This window comes from Oncorhynchus gorbuscha, linkage group LG09 (genome assembly GCF_021184085.1).
Source record: "Oncorhynchus gorbuscha isolate QuinsamMale2020 ecotype Even-year linkage group LG09, OgorEven_v1.0, whole genome shotgun sequence".
Classification (NCBI taxonomy): domain Eukaryota; kingdom Metazoa; phylum Chordata; class Actinopteri; order Salmoniformes; family Salmonidae; genus Oncorhynchus; species Oncorhynchus gorbuscha.
Window position 1 is genome coordinate 96,057,011 of NC_060181.1, and position 27,578 is coordinate 96,084,588.

The window sequence follows — 27,578 nt, forward strand, 5'->3', positions numbered from 1 at the left end:
GGACATGAAGAGGAAGAGACACTAGAGGATCACTAAGGATGAGCAGGACATGGAGAGGAAGAGACACTAGAGGATCGCTAAGGATGAGCAGGACATGGAGAGGAAGAGACACTAGAGGATCACTAAGGATGAGCAGGACATGAAGAGGAAGAGACACTAGAGGATCGCTAAGGATGAGCAGGTCATGAAGAGGAAGAGGGCTGATTTATCAGCAGGCAGGTCACTGGGGGTGAGTTGCTACGAGGTTTATTGTTATTGTTATTTGAGACAGGAGCAATAATAAGTCTGGTACAGAAGCCGTGAGTATATCTAGCAGAATTGATTGGTTTGTGGGTCTCCTTTTTGAGCTCGTGTTGATCCAGGTCTTTGTAATTGTACTGGTAGATACAGTATTTACATGCCCTCTGTAATGGCCTGGGAGGAAGGACAATATTTCACGATACACTGAAGCACATGAGCCACCTCCTCTCCTACCACAGGGTGGTGACAAAACTCTTTGAATGAAATGTCCTGCCCTGAACATTGTCCTGTACACTGAGTAGACAAACAAAATGAAGAACACCTGCTCCTTCCATGACACAGACTGACCAGGTGAATCCAGGTGACAGCTATGATTCCTTGATGATGTCACCTGTTAAATCCACCTCAATCAGTGTAAATGAAGGGGAGGAGACATGTAAATGAAGGGGAGGAGACGGGTTAAAGAAGGATTTTTAAGCCTTGAGACAATAGAGACATTTGAGACATGGATTGTGTATGTGTGCCATTCAGAAGGTGAACGGGCAAGACAAAATATTTAAGTGCCTTTTGAACGGGGTACGGTAGTAGGTGACAGGCACACCGGCTTTTAACGCTCAACAAGCCAAAATTGACACAACTGTGGGAAGCATTGGAGTCAACATGGGACAGCATCCCTGTGGAACGCTTTCTACACCTTGTAGAGTCCATGTCCCTGGTGAATTGAGGCTGTTCTGAGGGAAAAAGGGGGTGCAGCTCATTATTAGCACGGTGTTCCTAATGTTTTGTCCAGTCAGTGTATGTGGTGAGAAAATGTCTCTCTCTTCCAGGTGAGTGGTCGTGAAGTGTTTGAGTTCCGGTTGACGACGATGAGGCAGATGATACCAAGGGCGATGATGGTGATGAGGTACATTTACTGTTAGATGGGATGACAGATTCAACTAAATACCAAAGGTATAATGTAATGAAGTGTAATGTTACTTTGAAAATAGTGCTTTTACACCTGCATTGTTTGGGGTTTTAGGCTGGGTTTCTGTACAGCACTTTGAGATATCAGCTGATGTACGAAGGGCTATATAAATACATTTAATTTGATAGAGATGTTTATATGTAGTTCTACAACTCTTAGGACTCCTTGTTTGTTTTCTGTATTGTCCTGAATGGTGATTTGGTTTTAATAGGTAGATTGGTATCATATAACACTAAAATACATCTCATTTTCCAATCTATGCTTCTCTGACCGGTAGTGGAGGCTGAAGACTTCCTGGACATTAATGTGGTTTATTCCTAAAGGATGCTGGGATCACAGGGGCGTCAGCAGACCGGGTCGTTGCCAGACCTCGGCCCACTAAGGACACAGATGGTGATGCACAGCCTTGCTGTTTCTACAGGATGTCTGTCTGTCCGACATGGTGATGCACAGCCTGGCTGTTTCTACAGGATGTCTGTCTGTCCGACATGGTGATGCACAGCCTGGCTGTTTCTACAGGATGTCTGTCCGTCCGACATGGTGATGCACAGCCTGGCTGTTTCTACAGGATGTCTGTCCGTCCGACATGGTGGCTGTTTCTACAGGATGTCTGTCCGTCCGACATGGTGATGCACAGCCTGGCTGTTTCTACAGGACGTCTGTCCGTCCGACATGGTGATGCACAGCTTGTCTAACTGTTTCTACAGGACGTCTGTCCGTCCGACATGGTGATGCACAGCCTGGCTGTTTCTACAGGACGTCTGTCCGTCCGACATGGTGATGCACAGCCTGGCTGTTTCTACAGGACGTCTGTCCGTCCGACATGGTGATGCACAGCCTGGCTGTTTCTACAGGACGTCTGTCCGTCCGACATGGTGATGCACAGCCTGGCTGTTTCTACAGGATGTCTGTCCGTCCGACATGGTGATGCACAGCCTGGCTGTTTCTACAGGATGTCTGTCCGTCCGACATGGTGATGCACAGCCTGGCTGTTTCTACAGGATGTCTGTCCGTCCGACATGGTGATGCACAGCTTGTCTAACTGTTTCTACAGGACGTCTGTCCGTCCGACATGGTGATGCACAGCCTGGCTGTTTCTACAGGACGTCTGTCCGTCCGACATGGTGATGCACAGCTTGTCTAACTGTTTCTACAGGATGTCTGTCCGTCCAAAAGTTTCCCTCAGAGAAACTGTACTACTCATTTCCTGTTGTAATCTATCTGCCCAGTCAGGTGGGGTGGCGGGGGTTTCAATGATCACTTCATCCACTGATATTGTTGGCACATGGCCTGGGGTCTGTTCAGGAGAGTGCAACGTTACAGAACTTTCAGATAGAAATGTATATTCTAGATCATGTTTTAAATAGGGGACTGTCAACGTTTAAAAAACAATAATAATAATAATAATAATAATTGACCGTTTCACCTTCGCTGAATAAATCCCTCTGCTGCTCTTCTCCTCCATACAGACAAACTGAGAGGGGGCTTGTGGTGGAGGAGAACAGAATGAACGGAGAGTGGGACACGGAGGGGGACACGGAGGATGTCCCTGTAGACGAGAACCTGTTCACTGGAGATTATCTGGACGAGGAGGAGCTCGACACGCTGGATCTGGACCAACAAGACAAGGGCTGGATCGTCTCGTTTTTTAATTGAATCAAATAGAAATTGGCTCGTTTTGAATCGAATCAACTTATTTGTGTTGAATTGTCTCTTGAGTTTGGGCGGCTCATTCCATGGACAAAAGGCTTAAAAGTGAATGATGATGTTGCACAATTAACAATAACAACCTCGCCCTGGGAATCTCACAGCCCTCTTTGTTCCTCGGCCTCCAAAAGACAAAGATCCTTTCTCCAGCAGAACAATCAGAGGACTAAATGTTGACAACTTTACAAACTCTTGTTTTCCTCCTTTTAAAAAATGCATGTTTTATTTTAAAATGCGTCTGACTGTCTGCCACCCAGTTAATAACAGGAGATTATCACTCTTATTTGATGTGCTGATCTGCCCTGTCTTTTCCTTCATACGGCTTTCATTTAAACCTGATCAGGAGTCAGTGGGAATGTTTTCTAAATTAAATATTTATTGGGTTGGTTATATTGATTAATTAATTCATGTAAAACAAGGTATTTTACTCCTTGTGATTTTGATTCGCTGTTCATAAGTTGATTTTGATTCGCTGTTCATAAGTTGATTTTGATTCGCTGTTCATAAGTTGATTTTGATTCGCTGTTCATAAGTTGGAATCACGGCCTAAATAGTTGACTAAGTGTTTTATAAATACTGGCTTTTCTGACTGCTTCTTTTAAATGTATATCGGTTGCACTATTCATCTGGAATTATTTGGTAAATACTGAACTTCCTCCCCTTTTTAAATACAAAGAAAGGTTACAGAGATATCATTGGGACTTCACACATTAATTATGTTTCAATGAATTTGCATTCCTGTATCAGGATAGTAATGTATAGTGTGTGTGTGTGTGTGGTGAATGAATATGTAGACGATTCTAAAAGACAGTGAAAGACAGACAGGGGAACGGGTAAAACCGGTTCTAGAATACATAGTGAAAGACACAGGGGAACGGGTAAAACCGGTTCTAGAATACATAGTGAAAGACAGACAGGGGAATGACTGTGTGACTCAGTTTCTAGAAGACAGTGAAGGACAGACAGGGGAATGGGTAAAACGGGTTCTAGAATACATAGTGAAAGACAGACAGGGGAACGGGTAAAACGGGTTCTAGAATACATAGTGAAAGACAGACAGGGGAATGGGTAAAACAGGTTCTAGAATACATAGTGAAAGACAGACAGGGGAATGGGTAAAACAGGTTCTAGAATACATAGTGAAAGACAGACAGGGGAATGGGTAAAACGGGTTCTAGAATACATAGTGAAAGACAGACAGGGGAACGGGTAAAACGGGTTCTAGAATACATAGTGAAAGACAGACAGGGGAATGGGTAAAACAGGTTCTAGAATACATAGTGAAAGACAGACAGGGGAATGGGTAAAACGGGTTCTAGAATACATAGTGAAAGACAGACAGGGCTTTTACACGGGTAAAACCGGTTCTAGAATACATAGTGAAAGACAGACAGGGGAATGGGTAAAACGGGTTCTAGAATACATAGTGAAAGACAGACAGGGGAACGGGTAAAACAGGTTCTAGAATACATAGTGAAAGACAGACAGGGGAACGGGTAAAACGGGTTCTAGAATACATAGTGAAAGACAGACAGGGGAACGGGTAAAACCGGTTCTAGAATACATAGTGAAAGACAGACAGGGGAACGGGTAAAACGGGTTCTAGAATACATAGTGAAAGACAGACAGGGGAACGGGTAAAACAGGTTCTAGAATACATAGTGAAAGACAGACAGGGGAATGGGTAAAACAGGTTCTAGAATACATAGTGAAAGACAGACAGGGGAACGGGTAAAACGGGTTCTAGAATACATAGTGAAAGACAGACAGGGGAATGGGTAAAACAGGTTCTAGAATACATAGTGAAAGACAGACAGGGGAATGGGTAAAACGGGTTCTAGAAGACAGTGAAAGACAGACAGGGCTTTTACACCTGCAGACCCCGTGCTTTTACACCTGCATTGTTTGCTGTTTGGGGTTTTAGGCTGGGTTTCTGTACAGCACTTTGAGATATCAGCTGATGTACGAAGGGCTATATAAATAAATTTCATTTGATTTGATTTGACAGGGAACGGGTAAAACGGGTTCTAGAAGACAGTGAAAGACAGACAGGGGAACGGGTAAAACGGGTTCTAGAAGACAATGAAAGACAGACTGGGGAATGACTGTGTGACTCAGGTTCTAGAAGACATAGTGAAAGGGCTTGGCATCATTACCCCTGGCATCTATACTATAGTAGGGCTTGGCATCATTACCCCTGGCATCTATACTATAGTAGGGCTTGGCATCATTACCCCTGGCATCTATACTATAGTAGGGCTTGGCATCATTACCCCTGGCATCTATACTATAGTAGGGCTTGGCATCATTACCCCTGGCATCTATACTATAGTAGGGCTTGGCATCATTACCCCTGGCATCTATACTATAGTAGGGCTTGGCATCATTACCCCTGACATCTATACTATAGTAGGGCTTAGCATCATTACCCCTGGCATCTATACTATAGTAGGGCTTGGCATCAATACCCCTGGCATCTATACTATAGTAGGGCTTGGCATCATTACCCCTGGCATCTATACTATAGTAGGGCTTGGCTTCATTACCCCTGGCATCTATACTATAGTAGGGCTTGGCATCATTACCCCTGGCATCTATACTATAGTAGGGCTTGGCATCATTACCCCTGGCATCTATACTATAGTAGGGCTTGGCATCATTACCCCTGGCATCTATACTATAGTAAGGCTTGGCATCATTACCCCTGGCATCTATACTATAGTAGGGCTTGGCATCATTACCCCTGGCATCTATACTATAGTAGGGCTTGGCATCATTACCCCTGGCATCTATACTATAGTAGGGCTTGGCATCATTACCCCTGGTATATATACTATAGTAGGGCTTGGCATCATTACCCCTGGCATCTATACTATAGTAGGGCTTGGCATCATTACCCCTGGTATATATACTATAGTAGGGCTTGGCATCATTACCCCTGGTATATATACTATAGTAGGGCTTGGCATCATTACCCCTGGTATATATACTATAGTAGGGCTTGGCATCATTACCCCTGGTATATATACTATAGTAGGGCTTGGCATCATTACCCCTGGTATATATACTATAGTAGGGCTTGGCATCATTACCCCTGGTATATATACTATAGTAGGGCTTGGCATCATTACCCCTGGCATATATACTATAGTAGGGCTTGGCATCATTACCCCTGGCATCTATACTATAGTAGGGCTTGGCATCATTACCCCTGGCATATATACTATAGTAGGGCTTGGCATCATTACCCCTGGCATCTATACTATAGTAGGGCTTGGCATCATTACCCCTGGCATCTATACTATAGTAGGGCTTGGCATCATTACCCCTGGCATCTATACTATAGTAGGGCTTGGCATCATTACCCCTGGCATCTATACTATAGTAGGGCTTGGCATCATTACCCCTGGCATCTATACTATAGTAGGGCTTGGCATCATTACCCCTGGCATCTATACTATAGTAGGGCTTGGCATCATTACCCCTGGCATCTATACTATAGTAGGGCTTGGCATCATTACCCCTGGCATCTATACTATAGTAGGGCTTGGCATCATTACCCCTGGCATCTATACTATGATCCTGTGATAATGCCCTTTGAAATTGGCGGTTCGTTTGTCATTTGTCATTAGGAAATGTGCCCATGTAATCAGTCAAAGTCCAGCACAATCATTGACCAGTGCCCCAAATGGCACCCCATTGCTTATATAGTGCACTACTTTTGACCAGAGCCCTATTTCTGACCAGGGCCCATAAGGCTTCTGGTCTAAAATAGTGCACTATATAGGGAATAGGGTGCCCTATGAGACGCAAGCATGGAACGGATTCATGCTGAGTCACATGGTCAGATAAACCCCACAGCCACATGCATGACTGACCTGGGCCACCACAAGACAAAAGACAGATTGTCTTTTCAATGAAAAGGACAAGCTCACACTCATTTTAATCTGTAAACACTGTCATCATTGTGCGGGGCTGAGGCTCTCGGTCAGTCATGCTGCAACAATATTTTCAGGAAATAATAAGCCGATTCTAAATTACAACTTTTAACTCATTTTAGCATTTGTAGTCTTTGTTTGTAACATTTCCTGTATGTAATAACGTCATGACAAACTACATGCCCCACATCAAACCACAGAGACTTAAATCTGTATCCTCTAGAGGGAAGGTTCTGACCAAATTCTCAAAATCTAATTTTCTGATATTAATCAATAACTTTTGCGTCTTTTATGTTATCATTACCTCATATAGTTTGTATGTAGACGGTTAAAATGTCCGTTAAATCTTTTCTCAAAGACAGTACTGTAATTCAATCATCTATTAAAGCAGAGGGTAGTGTCTGCCAAACATAACATATAAAATCAGTCAACATTCCTATATACCTCCCCTTCCAGTCCCTCCTGACCCTTGCATCTCTCCATTCCACCCTCATCTACACTCCGTCTTCTTACACAGGATTCGACATTCCCAGGGGCTTTTTTTGCCACACATTCCTGTGAGTTTACTTCATCGTAAACTGCCTCTGAGACTATTCTACCCTCCCAAATATACACACTATTCCCTACTATTCCCCACTATTCCCTATATTGTGGTCCTGTGTAGCTCAGTTGGTAGAGCATGGCGCTTGTAACGCCAGGGTAGTGGGTTCGATCCCCGGGACCACCCATACGTAGAATGTATGCACACATGACTGTAAGTCGCTTTGGATAAAAGCGTCTGCTAAATGGCATATATTATATTATTATTATTTATTATTAAGTGCACTACTTAGGGCTCTGGTCGAAAGTAGTGGATGCAAGGGTGCCATTGGGACGTAGCCTGTATGAGGCTGGATCAGACCAAATACGACCAAAATATCCCCCGCGCTCGTTAGTCATCTAGGATGACTCACAGCTATTACACAACAGGCTCTAACTAACTGCCATTGTGCGCCCACTGTGTCCAAAAATACTCTTCAGTGATATTTGAGGGGGAAAATGTATGTACTTTGTACAACTGAGATTGGATTTAATTTTTCATTTCCCTTGTCTCATTTGAGGATAAGGTAGTCTAACAATGATTTTGAAATTCCAAACGTGTACTTAAACAAATGAGGAAGAACAAATCAATTATTCAACAGTAATTTGCTAATCATTAAGAAATTCATTCATTCATTGTAAATCAGAGGTTTGTTGGAAAGTCATTATCGTTGCCTCCGTCACTTCTGGAGTGGATTGGATGAATGTTTTTCATGGGGGTTTGTTTATCTGGCCCGGTTTACCCCGAGAAAGGAGTTTACTTCAGGTGAAAAGTGAACGTGTTCGTTGTAACCGGGCTGACTCGCGGGCATGAGCCAGGTTCCCCGCTTCAACTCGGCTAAAAACAAAAGTGACTTAATTAAGCACGTGGAGTGATCAGTGATGAGAAGGATTCTGTGTTTTCACATGCAAAAGTGACTTTTATTTATTTATTTAAAAAACGCTGTTTATACCTACCCAGTGAAAACTAGTTTGAAAATTCACACATTCATTTTTTGGAAAATATTTATGTTTTTGGACGATGCACCATGATGATCGGGCGGCGCAGATTAATGTTTCATTTGAAAATTGCGCCCCTCCCTCCCCGCTTTCGATGATGTGCCGGGCCATTGCCCGGTTTTATCCAGACCAGCGGAATAGAACTCCCTCATTGACCATTTCAACGGAATTCTGATCTCTGAGCGGTCTCCGATTTTGACAGACGGAGTTGATTCCAAAAATGTCGCGTGAAAATTCAAGAGCGAGATTAGACCTTCATTCCGCCAACAATAATAAACCAGAATAAATAAACAATACTTAGCAAAAATAAAACCGTGACCTCGGCAATAAAAAATAAAAAAATAGAAATGAGTGAAATTTGTAACATTTTATGAGGAAATGTTGAGCAGACTTATAATGTTGTTTAACAATATAAAAAAAGGGAAAAAAGTGATTTGCCTTTATAGCACAAATAATATTATAGCGTTGATACTGTTAACAGCATTAAAAGCCATGATAGTTGTCATGGTAACAGCAGTAATACAAACAACTAAACATGACTTATAATGCTACTATTAATAACAACAGTAATAACATTAATAATATATTTTATAATAATTATAATAATCAACTTTAGGAAACACTTTTAAAATTGCATTGTTAATTAGCTCATTCACACTGCACGATGTTTCATATGGGACATTTATATTGTTTTTGTATTGATTGTCTTTTTGTGTCTGTACTGCTATCGTTTACTGCACTGTACACACTTCTCTCTCTCTCTCTCTGTTGTGTCACAGTAACATAGGTGTCCATTCTACACAGGAGCACTTCTGCTTTCCAAATCCACAAGAGTTTACACCCCAAGGAACATCACTGCTCATTCTGCTGCCTTGAAAGAGTGGACTATCAGTTTAAATACAATCGTAGTTTCACATTGAACATACACACTGCACTGTACACAATTTTCTGTACAAAACAGAGGAGTTTGAAATAGATGTTAGGTCATAGGAAGTGTTGCTGGATTTTTACTGTGGTCAAATAGGTTTGCGTGAGGCCCCCGGGACACTATATGGTACACACAGAGCATCGCAGTGTACAGGAACGACTATCTGTGTCCATAAAAACAGGGTTTATTCTGCAGTTTTGTCGCTTTCACTCTCTGCTGACTGACTAATTCAGGACTATATTTGAATTCCAAGATATTAAATAAACTATTTTAGCTTACTCTTTGTTTGCTTCCAGTGTGAAACCAAACGGCTATAAGCTACCAGACTTACAGACTTACCAGACTTACAGGCTTGGCGTACCAGACTTACAGACATACCAGACTTACAGACATACCAGACTTACAGACATACCAGACATACAGGCTTGGCGTACCAGACTTACAGACATACCAGACATACCAGACTTACAGGCTTGGCGTACCAGACTTACAGACATACCAGACTTACAGACATACCAGACTTACAGACATACCAGACTTACAGGCTTGGCGTACCAGACTTACAGACTTACAGACATACCAGACTTACAGGCTTGGCTTACCAGACTTACAGACTTACCAGACTTACAGGCTTGGCTTACCAGACTTACAGGCTTACCAGACTTACCAGACTTACAGGCTTGGCTTACCAGACTTACAGACTTACCAGACTTACAGGCTTGGCTTACCAGACTTACAGGCTTACCAGACTTACAGACTTACCAGACTTACAGGCTTGGCTTACCAGACTTACAGGCTTGGCTTACCAGACTTGCAGGCTTGGCTTACCAGACTTACAGGCTTGGCTTACCAGACTTGCAGGCTTGGCTTACCAGACTTGCAGGCTTGGCTTACCAGACTTACAGGCTTGGCGTACCAGACTTACAGACATACCAGACTTACAGACATACCAGACTTACAGGCTTGGCATACCAGACTTACAGACATACCAGACTTACAGGCTTGGCTTACCAGACTTACAGACTTACCAGACTTACAGGCTTGGCTTACCAGACTTACAGGCTTGGCTTACCAGACTTACAGACTTACCAGACTTACAGGCTTGGCTTACCAGACTTACAGGCTTACCAGACTTACAGACTTACCAGACTTACAGGCTTGGCTTACCAGACTTACAGGCTTGGCTTACCAGACTTGCAGGCTTGGCTTACCAGACTTACAGGCTTGGTTTACCAGACTTGCAGGCTTGGCTTACCAGACTTACAGGCTTGGCTTACCAGACTTACAGGCTTGGTTTACCAGACTTACAGGCTTGGCTTACCAGACTTACAGGCTTGGTTTACCAGACTTACAGGCTTGGTTTACCAGACTTACAGGCTTGGTTTACCAGACTTACAGGCTTGGCTTACCAGACTTACAGTCTTGGCTTACCTTATAGTGGAGGGGCCAAATTCCGAGATGATTAGATGAGAAGCTAACTGCTTAAGCGAAACCATGGAAACCATGGAAACAATGTGATCAGTAGATGGAGTTTTGACTGACTGCCCTATTTATTAATAATCTACATGATCCTAATGATGAGAAGACTGCAGACTTTACATTACAATTAAATGAGCCAGCCTTACCTGCCAAAACGTGCAACAGGTCAAGTGTTTCGTTTGAAACCTTTCTTGAGGCAGTATCCTATTGCTACAGTTTTAACGATGAGGCTAGTGTCGCCCCAATCATCACATAGATTTTGTTCTTAAAATAACCAGGTTTCCATCCAATCGTTTTATTCTAGTAGAGGAACAAGCTACCAAGGGAGAACTACCCTTACGGATCAGAAAACCGGTCAGTATCTGGCGTTACCACCACTTGCCTCATGCAGCGCGACACATCTCCTTTGCATAGAGTTGATCAGGCTGATGATTGTGGAATGTTGACCCACTCCACTTCAATGACTGTGTGAAGTTCAAATCACATTATATTTGTCACATGCGCCGAATACAACAGGTGAATAAAAAACACCTTACAGTGAAATGCTGGATATTGGAGGGAACTAGCCACAATGTCGTACACGTAAATCCAGAGCATACCAAACATGCTGAATTAATGACATGTCTGGTGAGTATGCAGGCCATGGAAGAACTGGGACATTTTCAGCTTCCAAGAATTCTCCAAGCTCATCAATAAGCTAAGGACCCTGGGACTAAACACCTCCCTCTGCAACTGGATCCTGGACTAGCCTCCTGTATATCCTACGGTATAGCCTCCTGTATATCCTACGGTATAGCCTCCTGCTGCTCCATCGACAGCGCCATGCCAGCCAGGATGCCAGCATGCCCCAGGTGCCCTTGTTTTTTAATAATGTCCGGTACAGACAGGGATGACAGGGAGGGGTAGCGGTTGTTCTGACTCAGGTTCATGGAGACTTGTCATTCCACTGAACCTGCCCGTGAGTGGGTTCCTTACCCACTGAAGGTCCTCCTCTGTGGGCTCTCAGGACAGAGAGTTGTAGTCTTCTGCCGGGTACAGGTCCTCCTCTGTGGGCTCTCAGGACAGAGAGTTGTAGTCTTCTACTGGGTACAGATCCTCCTCTGTGGGCTCTCAGGACAGAGAGTTGTAGTCTTCTGCTGGGTACAGATCCTCCTCTGTGGGCTCTCAGGACAGAGAGTTGTAGTCTTCTGCTGGGTACAGATGCTCCTCTGTGGGATCTCAGGACAGAGAGTTGTAGTCTTCTGCCGGGTACAGGTCCTCCACTGACTGCCCCTGGTTGGGAGCTCAGCTAGCTTCCTCCATTTTCATTCCACACCCATACAGCCAATACTGTGAACCGCCAAAGTAGGTTGCATGGCTCCACTTATGAGCTCCATGGAGGCATTCACATGTGGTCGAGAGAATAACCTGTTCACCTATAGAGACCTGCCATCAGGAAGAATGTTAAGTGACACATGCCTTTCAATGCCTGACTTTGAACATCTTGAAATGTATTCGTTGTAAGAAATGTGCTATATAAATTAAGTTTGATTGATGACATTACACCTGTAGAATATACTGTACATTTCACATTAGGACAAGTGCAGTTTTTCCATAAACTTTTAATTGATCATTTGTGATTTCAATCATATAGTGGGAAGAAATCAAGGCTCTGTGAATGCATGTATCACTCTGAATAAATACATACTGTGCCTCTTTGTAGACTTGTCTCTAGTCATGAAACTAAAATACAGACTGGTCATTCTGAATGGCAATGGATTCGTTTTTAAAAACATTCTCATCAATGACAACATTCTAGAACTGAGTTATCCCTCATGGAGGTCTAGTATCCGGGGTAATCCGGTTAATGGTTACATAACTAAGTGCCTCTTTCCTTGTAGAATGTTGACAGCTGTATAGAACATATTGTATTGCTGAGATGCTCAAACTGAACTTAATAGCTACACTCACTGAGACAGGATAAACTTTATCCCTCATGCTGGCTCTGACCAAACCGGTAAGTTACCCCTCACTATAGCTGCTCTTCTCCACATGGCCAGACTTCTAGCGGTCTTCTCCCCTTTTAATGCTCTTATGCCTACACCCAAACAAGGGCACTGCGTTCATCCACCTCTGGCCTGCTCGCCTCCCTACCACTGAGGAAGTACAGCTCCCGCTCAGCCCAGTCAAAACTGTTCGCTGCTCTGGCCCCCCAATGGTGGAACAAACTCCCTCACGACGCCAGGACAGCGGAGTCAATCACCACCTTCCGGAGACACCTGAAACCCCACCTCTTTAAGGAATACCTAGGATAGGATAAGTAATCCCTCTCACCCCCCCCCCTTTAAGATTTAGATGCACTATTGTAAAGTGACTGTTCCACTGGATGTCATAAGGTGAATGCACCAATTTGTAAGTCGCTCTGGATAAGAGCGTCTGCTAAATGACTTAAATGTAAATGTTATGCAGCATCCTTCAAAAAATGCCCTAAGGTTTGAAAGGCACTAAAGTCGACATATTGTACAATGATTAAGGTCCAGTTAAACAACATGATGTTTTGATTCAACCTCCTAGCTAGCTAAGGGGACATAAGAAGGTCATGGTTTGGACACAGCTGGTCTCTGATCGCGCTGCTGAAAGGTATCTGACAGTGTCGGTAGAGATGACATGCAAGGAATGTGTAGTTTTACTGAGGACTTCTCTGTTGCTAATTAGCATTTTTATATCGTTGAGACCTTATGTAAAGTAGACCTAAAAATCACAGACGCAAAAATGAACGGTGAAAAAACGACTGGAACCATTATCGGGTTTTATTGCTGGGTTTGATGGTTATTATAACGCGTCCACTGTAAGGGAATATTAGCGTCACGGCAGCAGCTTTAAGACTTCCGGATTTAGAAATGTGTCTTCAAAATAAAAGTTCACGGTAAAACGATGTGTGTATGATATAAAATCAATATTGTCTTGCAGCTTTGCATCATGTAAAAACATTATCTTAGAAAAAATCTAAACTAAAAATAATGAGTACTTTATACAAGATAATGAATATTATAAGGTGGAGCACATTGAGAAATGGCCCAAGTTTAAGTATACAATGACGATTAAAAAACGATATATTATTTTAATTGTATGATTTTTTTTGTCAATTTACTGGTGCTATATTGTTCAAGAATGCAATTTTGAAATGTAATTTTTAAGAAAAGTCTTACTGTATTTTTTGTTGTATTGCACAAACAAATTGCACTGAACAGGAAAAATTATTGTTTGTGCGTCCATAAAACCAGGGTACAGTCTACTAACTAGTTCCTATTATACAAAAACAAAGGTGAGTTTGAACAAAAAACAAGCTCATAGCTGCTGGACTGATAAAACATCTTAAAATGGAGGCACTGGACACTATACGGCCAATATGTAATGTATAGGTCTATAGTGTATTGCATTGGGACCAATGGACTAGGTGGAGTAGAAAGTGTTGCTGGGCGTATAGGTCTCAGTTACCCATGAAATAACACCATATATAAATAGATTCTACAGATCATAGTGAGTAATCGCAACTGACTCCACTTTTAGTTTCGCACCTAGAATAATAGTTGTCTTTCTATAAACCAATGTGTATTTCATATACGTTGTATTGAATAGGGGGGCATTTATTTGTCCTGGCTTGGAACATGTTTTAAAACCCACATTTAATGCAAATGTCACTTAAATAGGAACAAATATGAATCATTGTTAATGTTTAGACAATTATTTTTCATATATCGTGAATTTAAATACATGATAATAACACTTTTTCTACTAATATGTGGGGAACAATTCTGAAATTCCCTTGACTCGGAAGTATATATATATATATTTTAGTGTTGCTGTAAACACAACACAACGCGGGGGCTGTGGAGGTTGTATTTTAATTTGTTTTGGTTTTTACGTTGTACAGAGATTTGTTACGTTGAATCGCATGAACTGTACGACTGATGATACGAGTCGATTCGAATTGCACTCTTTTCCTGGTAAATGCTGGTGAAGCATTGCAACTGTTTAGCGGGAGTGGTTTACTGAACTGGCGCCGGATATATGGAAATGGAGTGTGGGATCTCGGTGTATCATCATTAGAACGACTACAAAAAGGAAGGAGAACTCGTTGCAGTTGAGCTCTTAAAAACTAAAACACGCCACACAACCCCGTGTGTTTTTAATAAGGCTTGAATCTTTGGCAGTCGGGATGGAAAGACGTCGCAAACTCGGTTTATCTTTGGCTTTGATCCTGTCTTGTTTACAGTGGACAACCTCTTTCAATCTGGATATTGACAAGCCCTATGTATTCTCTGGACCTAAAGGAAGTTATTTTGGATTTTCTGTGGATTTTTTCCAGCCAAATAATAAGCAGTAAGATTGAGTTATATAATAATATTTTTTGTATTGCTTTTTGCCATAGGGGCTATTAGCCTTATTTGAACTATGATGAGAGACAGTAGAATTATACTATTGTTAATGAGACTTAACGGAAATAAATATAATATGTATTATATTTGTCATGTGACATAGATTTGTTTTTGCGACCCTAATAGGCTACAGTAGAAGAATAGGTGCGGTGCCATGTTTTCATGAATTTAGACTTAAGCCCGTTTTCTGTTCTTCAGGTCAAACATTCTTATAGGAGCTCCCAAAGCCAACACCTCCTCAGCTTCCACAGTGGTGGAGCGAGGGGCAGTCTATACCTGCCCATGGCAGAAGACTAGTGACTGTACTCAAGTACAGTTTGACAATACTGGTGAGTAGAGTATGTCTGTTACAAAAACAAGTATCTTATAGATTTGACCCCTTTCTCGACTTCTACTTGGTGATGAACAGGAAGGGGCCACGATAGATTGGTATTCAAAGTGAAGACCATTTATTTCAGTCAAGGGTCATGTCCACATTAAAAAACCTGGTTGAACCATACCTATGTGAAATATGACCTTTTTATGAGGTACGTTAAGTGTTTTTAGGATGTAAGACGGAGCAAAGGCAGATGTTTACTCTTCTAGGAAGCTTATATTGGAGATCGGCAGACAGGCTCAATGTTAAGCTTAAGAGTCAGACAGACAGGCAGAGACACACAGGCAGAGACGCAGACAGACAGGCAGAGACTCAGACAGACAGGCAGAGACGCAGACAGACAGGCAGAGACGCAGACAGACAGGCAGAGACGCAGACAGACAGGCAGAGACGCAGACAGGCAGGCAGAGACGCAGACAGACAGGCAGAGACGCAGACAGGCAGGCAGAGACGCAGACAGGCAGGCAGAGACGCAGACAGACAGGCAGAGACGCAGACAGACAGGCAGAGACGCAGACAGGCAGGCAGAGACGCAGACAGGCAGACAGGCAGGCAGAGAGACGCAGACAGGCAGGCAGAGACGCAGACAGGCAGGCAGAGACGCAGACAGGCAGGCAGAGACGCAGACAGGCAGGCAGAGACGCAGACAGGCAGGCAGAGACGCAGACAGGCAGGCAGAGACGCAGACAGGCAGGCAGAGACGCAGACAGGCAGGCAGAGACGCAGACAGGCAGGCAGAGACGCAGACAGGCAGAGACACAGACAGGCAGACAGACAGACAGACAGTTATGTTGATTTATTTTCCCTTGTGTTCTTTAACTAATTGCACATCATTACAACACTTTATATATAAATAATATGACATGGGAAAATACTCTATTCTTTTGGAAGTTTTGTGAGTGTAATGTTTACTGTTCATTTTGTATTGTTTATTTCACGTTTGTTTATCCATTTCAGTTGATTTGGCAAAGTCATCATGTTTCCATGCCAATAAAGCCCCTTGAGTTGAGAGAGAGAGAGAGAGAGGGGGAGGGGGGGCTGCAGAGAGAGACTGAGGGGGGAGGAGAGTGTCAGTACCTTTAAAGGACTGTCTGCTCTACATTATAACAGGGGGCATATGAGTCAGTAACTTGTTATTTCTTGAAGCATCCATTGTAGACAGACGTGGCTCATACTAATATTTACACTTCAGTCCATCTTATGGGTTTGTCCCAGCACAAACTAACAAACACACACACAGCAAAACCAAGCCCCATGAATTACACACATTAAGCTATTTAGGAGAACATTGGCTTTAAATTAATTAAAACATTTATTTGACCTTTATATAACTAGGCATGTCAGTTAAGAACAAATTCTTATTTTCAATGACTGCCTAGGAACAGTGGGTTAACTGCCTGTTCAGGGGGCAGAACGACAGATTTGTACCTTGTCAACTCGGGGATTTGAACTTGCAACCTTCCGGTTACTAGTCCAACGCTCTAACAACTAGGCTACCCTGCCACCTCTCCACTCTATCCACTAGGCTACCCTGCCGCCTCTACACTCTAATCACTAGGCTACCCTGCCACCTCTACACTCTAACCACTAGGCTACCTGCCACCTCTACACTCTAATCACCCTGCCACCTCTACACTCTAACCACTAGGCTACCCTGCCACCTCTACACTCTAACCAGTAGGCTACCCTGCCACCTCTACACTCTAACCACTAGCTAACCTGCCACCTCTAACCAGTAGGCTCCCTAAACCAGTACTACCCTGGCCTACCCTAACCACTAGCCCCTGCCTCTACAACCAGTCTAACCAACCACTAGGCTACCCTGCCACCTCTAACCAGTAGGCTCCCTAACCAGTAGGCTACCCTGCCACCTCTAACCAGTAGGCTCTAACCAACCACTAGGCTACCCTGCCGCCTCTACACTCTAACCAGTAGGCTACCCTGCCGCCTCTACACTCTAACCACTAGGATGTCATAAGGTGAATGCACCAATTTGTAAGTCGCTCTGGATAAGAGCGTCTGCTAAATGACTTAAATGTAAATGTAATGTAAATGCTACCCTGCCACCTCTACACTCTAACCACTAGGCTACCCTGCCACCTCTACACTCTAACCACTAGGCTACCCTGCCGCCTCTACACTCTAACCACTAGGCTACCCTGCCGCCTCTACACTCTAACCACTAGGCTACCTTAAGCAACTGTAGAGTAAAATGATTTTGCTCACATACAGACTTTAACTACAGATTAAATGACTTCCTCGTTCCCGTGACTAAGCCCACTGTCGTCTAGACTATTTAGGAAAGTAGGAGAAAAGTGAATATTTCCAAGTCTGAACTAAACTCTGCACGTGTTACTTCGGAAACAACTCCAAAGTTGGAATAAATGCTAAATATGTTTCCCATGTCATGGTTTAGCCGTTTTGTCCTCCCTTTGTCGACGTGGTTATGATGGTTTTGCCAGTCAGTGCCTGAGGGGCCTCCTGGTCTTATTGTGAAGCCATGAGTGTCGGCATGGTTATGGTGGTTTTGCCAGTCAGTGCCTGAGGGGCCTCCTGGTCTTATTGTGAAGCCGTAAGTGTCGACGTGGTTATGATGGTTTTGCCAGTCAGTGCCTGAGGGGCCTCCTGGTCTTATTGTGAAGCCGTAAGTGTCAACATGGTTACAATGAGAGCCTTTGTGATGGCTGATCGTCATCCTGCAGACTGAGAGGTGAGGGGAGGCTGCCTCAGCCATTGGTTTAGATTAGTGCCCAGGCAGCCTATGGTCAGGGGGTACAATTAGTGTGTTTAGGGGGTACTGTAATTAGTGTGTTTAGGGGGTACTGTAATTAGTGTGTTCAGGGGGGTACTGTAATTAGTGTGTTCCTGTAATTAGTGTGTTCAGGGGGTACTGTAATTAGTGTGTTCAGGGGGTACTGTAATTAGTGTGTTTAGGGGGTACTGTAATTAGTGTGTACTGTAATTAGTGTGTTTAGGGGGTACTGTAATTAGTGTGTTTAGGGGGTACTGTAATTAGTGTGTTTAGGGGGTACTGTAATTAGTGTGTTTAGGGGGTACTGTAATTAGTGTGTTCAGGGGGTACTGTAATTAGTGTGTTCAGGGGGTACTGTAATTAGTGTGTTTAGGGGGTACTGTAATTAGTGTGTTTAGGGGGTACTGTAATTAGTGTGTTTAGGGGGTACTGTAATTAGTGTGTTTAGGGGGTACTGTAATTAGTGTGTTCAGGGGGTACTGTAATTAGTGTGTTTAGGGGTCTGTAATTAGTGTGTTTAGGGGGTACTGTAATTAGTGTGTACTGTATTTAGTGTGTTTAGGGGGTACTGTAATTAGTGTACTGTAATTAGTGTGTTCAGGGGGGTACTGTAATTAGTGTGTGGTCAGGGGGGTACTGTAATTAGTGTGTTCAGGGGGGTTGTGTCCTGCTTGCCCATTACCCAAGTATCTTTTTAATTTGACCTTTATTTAACCAGGCAAGTCAGTTAAGAACAAATTCTTATTTTCAATGATGGCCTAGGAACAGTGGGTTAACTGCCTGTTCAGGGGCAGAACGACAGATTTGTACCTTGTCAGCTCGGGGGTTTGAACTTGCAACCTTCCACTTACAAGTCCAACACTCTAACCACTAGGCCACCTGCCGCCTCTACACTCTAACCACTAGGCCACCTGCCACCTCTACACTCTAACCACTGGGCTACCCTGCCGCCTCTACACTCTAACCACTAGGCTACCCTGCCACCTCTACACTCTAACCACTAGGCTACCCTGCCTCCTCTACACTCTAACCACTAGACTACCTGCCGCCTCTACACTCTAACCACTAGGCTACCTGCCTCCTCTACACTCTAACCACTAGGCTACCTGCCGCCTCTACACTCTAACCACTAGGCTACCCTGCCACCTCTACACTCTAACCACTAGGCTACCCTGCCGCCTCTACACTCTAACCACTAGGCTACCTGCCACCTCTACACTCTAACCACTAGGCTACCCTGCCACCTCTACACTCTAACCACTAGGCTACCCTGCCGCCTCTACACTCTAACCACTAGGCTACCTGCCACCTCTACACTCTAACCACTAGGCTACCCTGCCGCCTCTACACTCTAACCACTAGGCTACCCTGCCACCTCTACACTCTAACCACTAGGCTACCCTGCCGCCTCTACACTCTAACCACTAGTCTACCCTGCCACCCCTCCACTCTAACCACATGGTCTGGAAGTCTTTCTCCTGCTGACTGTTCTTCCCTGGATTGTCCCAGTCAGATGAGATCTTGTTTTCCAGCTCTGTCAGTCTACTCTTGGTGGCAAACCTTTTTCATACATTTTTTTAAAAGTCACAATTAGAGCCAACTAATTACTCCCATTGATTTATTGGAGAACCAATGTTTTGGGCACTGAGTCTTTCTCACAGTTAGACAGGCTAAACTGACAGATATATTTACAGCTGTCCATAGTCTTCCTCGGGGTAAGACAGGCTGAACTGACAGATATATTTACAGCTGTCCATAGTCTTCCCCGGGGTAAGACAGGCTAAACTGACAGATATATTTACAGCTGTCCATAGTCTTCCTCGGGGTAAGACAGGCTAAACTGACAGATATATTTACAGCTGTCCATAGTCTTCCTCGGGGTAAGACAGGCTAAACTGACAGATATATTTACAGCTGTCCATAGTCTTCCCGGGGTAAGACAGGCTAAACTGACAGATATATTTACAGCTGTCCATAGTCTTCCCGGGGTAAGACAGGCTAAACTGACAGATATATTTACAGCTGTCCATAGTCTTCCTCGGGGTAAGACAGGCTAAACTGACAGATATTTACAGCTGTCCAGACTGTCTCTAGATTAGAATCAGTATAAATATAGACGACCCAGGGGTAGGTGTAATGTGTGACCAGGTGCAGCCAAGGTTCTAGTCACCAGGCTAGAGGAGGGGACAGCTAACTGGTGCCCTAGTCTGGGTTAGAGCTGACAGATGGGATGCTATTTACAACTGGTGCCCTAGTCTTCCCCGAGCTAAGACAGGCTAAACTGGGACAGATATATTTAACTGTCCATAGTCTTCCTTAGAGCTAAGACAGGCTAAACTGGGACAGTTATCCTTTAACTGGTGCCATAGTCTTCCTTAGAGCTAAGACAGGAAACTGGGATGCTATTTACAACTGTGCCATAGTCTGGGTTAGAGCTAAGACAGGCTAAACTGGGACAGTTACTTTAACTGGTGCCATAGTCTTCCTTAGAGCTAGACAGGAAACTGGGACAGTTAATTTAACTGGTGCCCTAGTCTGGGTTAGAGCTAGACAGGCTAAACTGGGATGCTATTTCTAACTGGTGCCCTAGTCTTTAGAGCTAGACAGGAGCTGGGACAGTTACTCCTCTAACTGGTGCCCTAGTCTGGGTTAGAGCTAGACAAGAGCTGGGACAGTTAATCCTCTAACTGGTGCCCTAGTCTGGGTTAGAGCTAGACAGGAGCTGGGACAGTTACTCCTCTAACTGGTGCCCTAGTCTGGGTTAGAGCTAGACAGGAGCTGGGACAGTTACTCCTCTAACTGGTGCCCTACTCTGGGTTAGAGCTAGACAGGAGCTGGGACAGTTACTCCTCTAACTGGTGCCCTAGTCTGGGTTAGAGCTAGACAGGAGCTGGGACAGTTACTCCTCTAACTGGTGCCCTAGTCTGGGTTAGAGCTAGACAGGAGCTGGGGCAGTTACTCCTCTAACTGGTGCCCTAGTCTGGGTTAGAGTTAGACAGGAGCTGGGGCAGTTACTCCTCTAACTGGTGCCCTAGTCTGGGTTAGAGCTAGACAGGAGCTGGGGCAGTTACTCCTCTAACTGGTGCCCTAGTCTGGGTTAGAGCTAGACAGGAGCTGGTTTGATTTGAGCTAGCTGTTGCTCCTATGAGTTTTTCTGTAGTCATGGTTCGACAGGAGCAGAGCTCTGTGGTTTTCGCTGAAGGTTAGTGAGTATCCTCCCACGCGTGTCAGAGATGCAACTTTCTCCCTTTGTCTGCACAGAGCTACACACAATAGAACTTTCTCCCTGTGTCTGCACAGATCTACACACAATAGAACTCTCTCCCTGTGTCTGCACAGATCTACACACAATAGAACTCTCTCCCTGTGTCTGCACAGAGCTACACACAATAGAACGAACTCCCTGTGTCTGTCTTTATTTTTGTCGTTATTTTAAGTGGAAATCAGTTGCAGCTCAAGTCAACTATAAAACCCACAATGCAATGCTCTCTCTATGGGCTGGCTAGCTAGCTAGCTAAACACAAGACTATTTAAAGTCAATCTCAGCATGTGAAGTAGTCAGTCTACAGTCTCACCATGTTCAACCTGTAGATCAATGTGCCCCACAGTGGAGTCTGACATTCACAATGTCACCTTGGCCCGAGGATGAAGACAAATAGGAGAAATGTGGCGTGCCCTCTGTTAAATTACACATTTCCCGAGGTAGGAATATCAACAACAACAACAACAACAACAACATCAGCCTTGGAGCTGTTTGGCTGTGACCACTAGAGGCTGAGAAAGTAGAGAGAATCAATTTATCTACAACAACAACAACAACAACATTTGGCAGAAGAAATCCCCCCCCCCCCCATTATGACATCTTTCAGAATTTAAATCTGTCGTGTACGATGGACGTTTTCACCATCTAAAAGTCATAGTCCTTTTAATAACTTCCAGTGACAGAGACTTTATCACGGAGCTACGCCGTGCCAGACGGGATTTCTGTCAGCTTGAACGGCAATAACTCCAGACATGAAAACACGACCCCAGGGAATAGATAGAGCATCACTCCAGACATGAAAACACGACCCCAGGGAATAGATAGAGCATCACTCCAGACATGAAAACACGACCCCAGGGAATAGATAGAGCATCACTCCAGACATGAAAACACGACCCCAGGGAATAGATAGAGCATCACTCCAGACATGAAAACACGACCCCAGGGAATAGATGGAGCATCACTCCAGACATGAAAACACGACCCCAGGGAATAGATAGAGCATCACTCGAGAGATGTACAAAAAAAACCAATATAACATTTGAAATTGGGTGTATCTTTCCTTTTTTAAAAGTATATATGTCTACAGTAATATGTAATTTCTGCTCCGCTCTGAGAATAGAGTTGTGTCAACGCGTTAGGCAATAAAGCCACTTCAACTCTGCCTCAACACACACGTTTTGATACCCGTAACGTTGCAGCTACTCTCTGCGGAGTCGGAAGAAAGCGGATGTTTCTGTTTTTTTCATTTGCATTTTAGGGATCCACTATTTTCAACCTGACTTCCGTTTCCGGGGTCTCCGCTGAGGTGTTTTCCTACACCTGCTAGGTTAAAGGTCACCTGTGCGGCTAACGGGATATTTATTTTGCAATTGTTTTTGGTCCTATCTGATGTTTTTGCAGGTTTGTTACAAAGATGTGATCATTTCCACATGGACACGACACACCCCGTAGAAAGACGATGTTAACCGTCGTCTCACTTGGTTTACACTTGGCGAGACGACAGAAGACCGTTGTTAACCCTAACCACAGAGCAGTCTGATAGGGAGTCTGGCGATTAAGGGACCTACAGTACAGGTCATTTATAGATTCAGCTGTCCTCATTGAGGAACGTGTGTGTGTGTGTGTGTGTGTGTGTGTGTGTGTGTGTGTGTGTGTGTGTGTGTGTGTGTGTGTGTGTGTGTGTGTGTGTGTGTGTGTGTGTGTGTGTGTGTGTGTGTGTGTGTGTGTGTGTGTGTGTGTGTGTGTGTGTGTGTAGGAGTTGTTAAAGGGTGTTGCCTGTGAGTAATTTCCTCTAGGGGGAAAAAATGTAGTTTTATCTCCGGGCTCTGATCAGGAGGACGATGAAAGCTGCTGCTGCACTTTATCAATGATCAGGAATAACACATATCTACCCAGTCTATTTCTCTGTGGATGTTCTGGGGTTCGTTAGGAATAACACATATCTACCCAGTCTATTTCTCTGTGGATGTTCTGGGGTTCGTTAGGAATAACACATATCTACCTAGTCTATTTCTCTGTGGATGTTCTGGGGTTCGTTAGGAATAACACATATCTACCCAGTCTATTTCTCTGTGGATGTTCTGGGGTTCGTTAGGAATAACACATATCTACCCCTTCTATTTCCCTGTGGATGTTCTGGGGTTCGTTAGGCACCAAAATGGAAGAAAACGGGCTGAAACAGGGAGAGACGACCTGGACGGCTTGTTGTCACAACCGGTTGCAAACTGTTTTAAAACATTGTTCCCAATTGAAAATGACACCATTTGTAGAGTAGCTATTGTTTAAAAGGGTGGGCGCCCCTTAAAGAGGTGGCGTTTCTTCCTTTAAAACCACACAATGATTTCTCTTTCAGATGATCGTGAGAATATAGACGGAGTCCAGATGGAGTTCAAGTCCAACCAGTGGTTTGGAGCCACGGTACGGTCAGACGGGGAATACATCCTGGTGAGTGTCATGTCCTTATCTCAGAACCAAATCTTGAGTGTGCTAGCTAGACAGATTCCTAGAACTTTTAAGTCTGGATTTCCAGTTTTTAAATCGGGTCTCTGTCTCTGTTACGCGGCCTTGCTGTCGTTGATGTACTCATGAGGTGTTTGTGTGTCTCTCTGTCTCAGGCCTGTGCTCCTCTCTACCAGTGGAGCACGTTCAGCTTATCGGAGCGAGAGCCCGTTGGTACGTGTTTCCTGAAGAAAGGAGGAGAGCTGGTGGAGTATTCTCCCTGTCGATCTGGTAAGTGACGTGAAACTAGCAGAGAGAAAAAGAATTGGGGTCCAGGATTAGACCTTATTTGGGTCCAGGATTAGACTTTATGTTGGTCCAGGATTAGACCTTATTTGGGTCCAGGATTAGACCTTATTTGGGTCCAGGATTAGACCTTATTTGGGTCCAGGATTATACTTTATTGGGGTCCAGGATTAGACCTTATTTGGGTCCAGGATTAGACCTTATTTGGGTCCAGGATTAGACCTTATTTGGGTCCAGGATTAGACCTTATTTGGGTCCAGGATTATACTTTATTGGGGTCCAGGATTAGACCTTATTGGGGTCCAGGATTAGACCTTATTTGGGTCCAGGATTAGACCTTATTTGGGTCCAGGATTAGACCTTATTGGGGTCCAGGATTAGACTTTATTGGGGTCCAGGATTAGACCTTATTTGGGTCCAGGATTAGACCTTATTTGGGTCCAGGATTAGACCTTATTTGGGTCCAGGATTAGACCTTATTGGGGTCCAGGATTAGACCTTATTTGGGTCCAGGATTAGACCTTATTTGCGTCCAGGATTAGACTTTATTTGGGTCCAGGATTGGACCTTATTTGGGTCCAGGATTAGACCTTATTTGGGTCCACGATTAGACCTTATTTGGGTCCACGATTAGACCTTATTTGGGTCCAGGATTAGACCTTATTTGGGTCCAGGATTAGACCTTATTGGGGTGCAGGATTAGACCTTATTTGGGTCCAGGATTAGACCTTATTTGGGTCCACGATTAGACCTTATGTTGGTCCAGGATTAGACCTTATTTGGGTCCAGGATTAGACCTTATTTGGGTCCAGGATTAGACCTTATTTGGGTCCAGGATTTAGACCTTATTGGGGTGCAGGATTAGACCTTATTGGGGTGCAAGATTAGACCTTATTGTGGTGCAGGATTAGACCTTATTGGGGTGCAGGATTAGACCTTATTGGGGTGCAGGATTAGACCTTATTGGGGTGCAAGATTAGACCTTATTGGGGTGCAGGATTAGACCTTATTGGGGTGCAAGATTAGACCTTATTGGGGTGCAGGATTAGACCTTATTGGGGTGCAGGATTAGACCTTATGTTGGTCCAGGATTAGACCTTATTGGGGTCCAGGATTAGACCTTATTGGGGTCCAGGATTAGACCTTATTGGGGTGCAGGATAGGGACCCTAATATCTTTTTAAATAACCCCACCTGGTCTACCATTGAGAGATGATTATATCTTCTGTGTTTGTCTGTATCTTCTGTGTTTGTCTGTATCTTCTGTGTTTGTCTGTATCTTCTGTGTTTGTGTTACTCTGAACAGATGGTAACTCCCCAGAGAGGCAAGGATTCTGTCAGGCTGGATTCAGTATTGACTTCGTCAAGGTGTGTACTTCACTGTGCAGTGTTCCATACAACAATAGATCAATTAAAACGTTAAAAACTCTGCGTTGTGTCGTGCATATACACCACAACCCCCTCGGACCTTATTGCTGAATTATACCATGGCTTTGTTAGAATACTGTAATGAAACAGGCAGGTCGCGAACCCTCAACCCTCTAGTCCTTTGTTAGAATACTGTAATGAAACAGGCAGGTCGCAGGTCGCGAACCCTCAACCCTCTAGTCCTTTGTTAGAATACTGTAATGAAACAGGCAGGTCGCAGGTCGCGAACCCTCAACCTTCTAGTCCTTTGTTAGAATACTGTAATGAAACAGGCAGGTCGCAGGTCGCGAACCCTCAACCTTCTAGTCCTTTGTTAGAATACTGTAATGAAACAGGCAGGTCGCAGGTCGCGAACCCTCAACCTTCTAGTCCTTTGTTAGAATACTGTAATGAAACAAGCAGGTCGCGAACCCTCAACCCTCTAGTCCGAAGTTCAGCGCTCTATCGACTGTACCGCGAAAGCATGCTCGAACGGCGGTGTCGATATCCGCGCTTATAATACTTACGATACTTGTTTTTCTGTTTCCCTATAATGTATGTCAGCACGGTAGAAATTCATTGGCTATAGTTCTCACATGTCTCTTCTATGTTAGAGCTGCTTTTGAAAGCAAAAAACATTATTGAATTAGATTCTTATAATAACAAGCGAGGACTGATGGTAGAGGTGGCAGTGTAACCTAGTGGTTAGAGTGTAGAGGTGGCAGCGTAGCCTAGTGGTTAGAGTGTAGAGGTGGCGGGTAGCCTAGTGGTTAGAGTGTAGAGGTGGCAGGGTAGCCTAGTGGTTAGAGTGTAGAGGTGGCAGGGTAGCCTAGTGGTTAGAGTGTAGAGGCGGCAGGGTAGCCTATTGGTTAGAGTGTAGAGGTGGCAGGGTCTCCTAGTGGTTAGAGTGTTTTGGCAGGGTAGCCTAGTGGTTAGAGTTGAGAGGTGGCAGGTAGCCTTATGGTTAGAGTGTAGAGGCGGCAGGGTAGCCTAGTGGTTAGAGTGTAGAGGTGGCAGGGTAGCCTAGTGGTTAGAGTGTAGAGGTGGCAGGGTAGTCTAGTGGTTAGAGTGTAGAGGTGGCAGGGTAGCCTAGTGGTTAGAGTGTAGAGGTGGCAGGGTAGCCTAGTGGTTAGAGTGTAGAGGCGGCAGGGTAGCCTAGTGGTTAGAGTGTAGAGGTGGCAGGTAGCCTAGTGGTTAGAGTGTAGAGGCGGCAGGGTAGCCTAGTGGTTAGAGTGTAGAGGTGGCAGGGTAGCCTAGTGGTTAGAGTGTAGAGGTGGCAGGGTAGTCTAGTGGTTAGAGTGTAGAGGTGGCGGGTAGCCTAGTGGTTAGAGTGTAGAGGTGGCAGGGTAGCCTAGTGGTTAGAGTGTAGAGGTGGCAGGGTAGCCTAGTGGTTAGAGTGTAGAGGTGGCAGGGTAGCCTAGTGGTTAGAGTGTAGAGGCGGCAGGGTAGCCTAGTGGTTAGAGTGTAGAGGCGGCAGGGTAGCCTAGTGGTTAGAGTGTAGAGGTGGCAGGGTAGCCTAGTGGTTAGAGTGTAGAGATGGCAGGGTAGCCTAGTGGTTAGAGTGTTGGACTAGTAACCGAAAGGTTGCAAGATCAAATCCCCGAACTGACAAGGTAAAAATCTGTCGTTCTGCCCCCTCAACAAGGCAGTTAACCCCACTGTTCCTAGACCATCATTGAAAATAAGAGTTTGCTCTTAACTGACTTGCCTAGTAAAATAAAAAATAAAAATGGTTTGGTTAGCTTAACTAGCAAGTCTGTTTGTTTGGTTACCAAGGTA

At 44.3% G+C, this 27,578-nt stretch overlaps 2 protein-coding genes across 8 annotated transcripts in view; both read left to right on the top strand.

Moving 5' to 3' along the window:
• The first annotated feature begins 743 nt into the window (after nt 1–743).
• On the top strand, nt 744–3,594 carry LOC124043034 (zinc finger CCCH domain-containing protein 15-like). Of its 6 annotated transcripts, none has more exons than XR_006840246.1 (4): nt 744–955; nt 1,068–1,191; nt 1,485–2,229; nt 2,677–3,594. XR_006840246.1 is itself a non-coding variant. In XM_046361218.1 (3 exons), the coding sequence occupies exons 1-3, from the start codon at nt 947–949 to the stop codon at nt 2,861–2,863; spliced, it is 273 nt and encodes a 90-aa protein (XP_046217174.1). In that variant the 5' UTR covers nt 744–946; the 3' UTR covers nt 2,864–3,594. The 6 variants fall into 6 exon arrangements, 1 of the variants encoding a protein (XP_046217174.1); XR_006840249.1 differs by having other exon boundaries at nt 1,531–2,229; XR_006840247.1 differs by having other exon boundaries at nt 1,068–1,144.
• Nucleotides 3,595–14,687: 11,093 nt separating this feature from the next.
• Nucleotides 14,688–27,578, top strand: part of LOC124044295 (integrin alpha-V-like) — an 83,410-nt gene continuing 70,519 nt past the window's right edge. Inside the window, exons 1-5 of one of the 2 annotated variants that reach the window (XM_046363944.1) lie at nt 14,688–15,199; nt 15,454–15,584; nt 24,002–24,093; nt 24,264–24,378; nt 25,699–25,760. In XM_046363944.1, coding sequence (XP_046219900.1) covers nt 15,036–15,199; nt 15,454–15,584; nt 24,002–24,093; nt 24,264–24,378; nt 25,699–25,760 — 564 coding nt within the window. In that variant the 5' untranslated portion in view covers nt 14,688–15,035. The remainder of the gene's footprint in view (nt 15,200–15,453; nt 15,585–24,001; nt 24,094–24,263; nt 24,379–25,698; nt 25,761–27,578) is intronic. The other variant, XM_046363943.1, reaches the window with a different exon arrangement.

Bases quoted from the DNA above. Each gene is read 5' to 3' on its own strand.
- LOC124043034 (XM_046361218.1), top strand. The intron at 1,145-2,676 runs GTACATTTACTG...TCCTCCATACAG, and splicing joins AGGGCGATGATGGTGATGAG to ACAAACTGAGAGGGGGCTTG.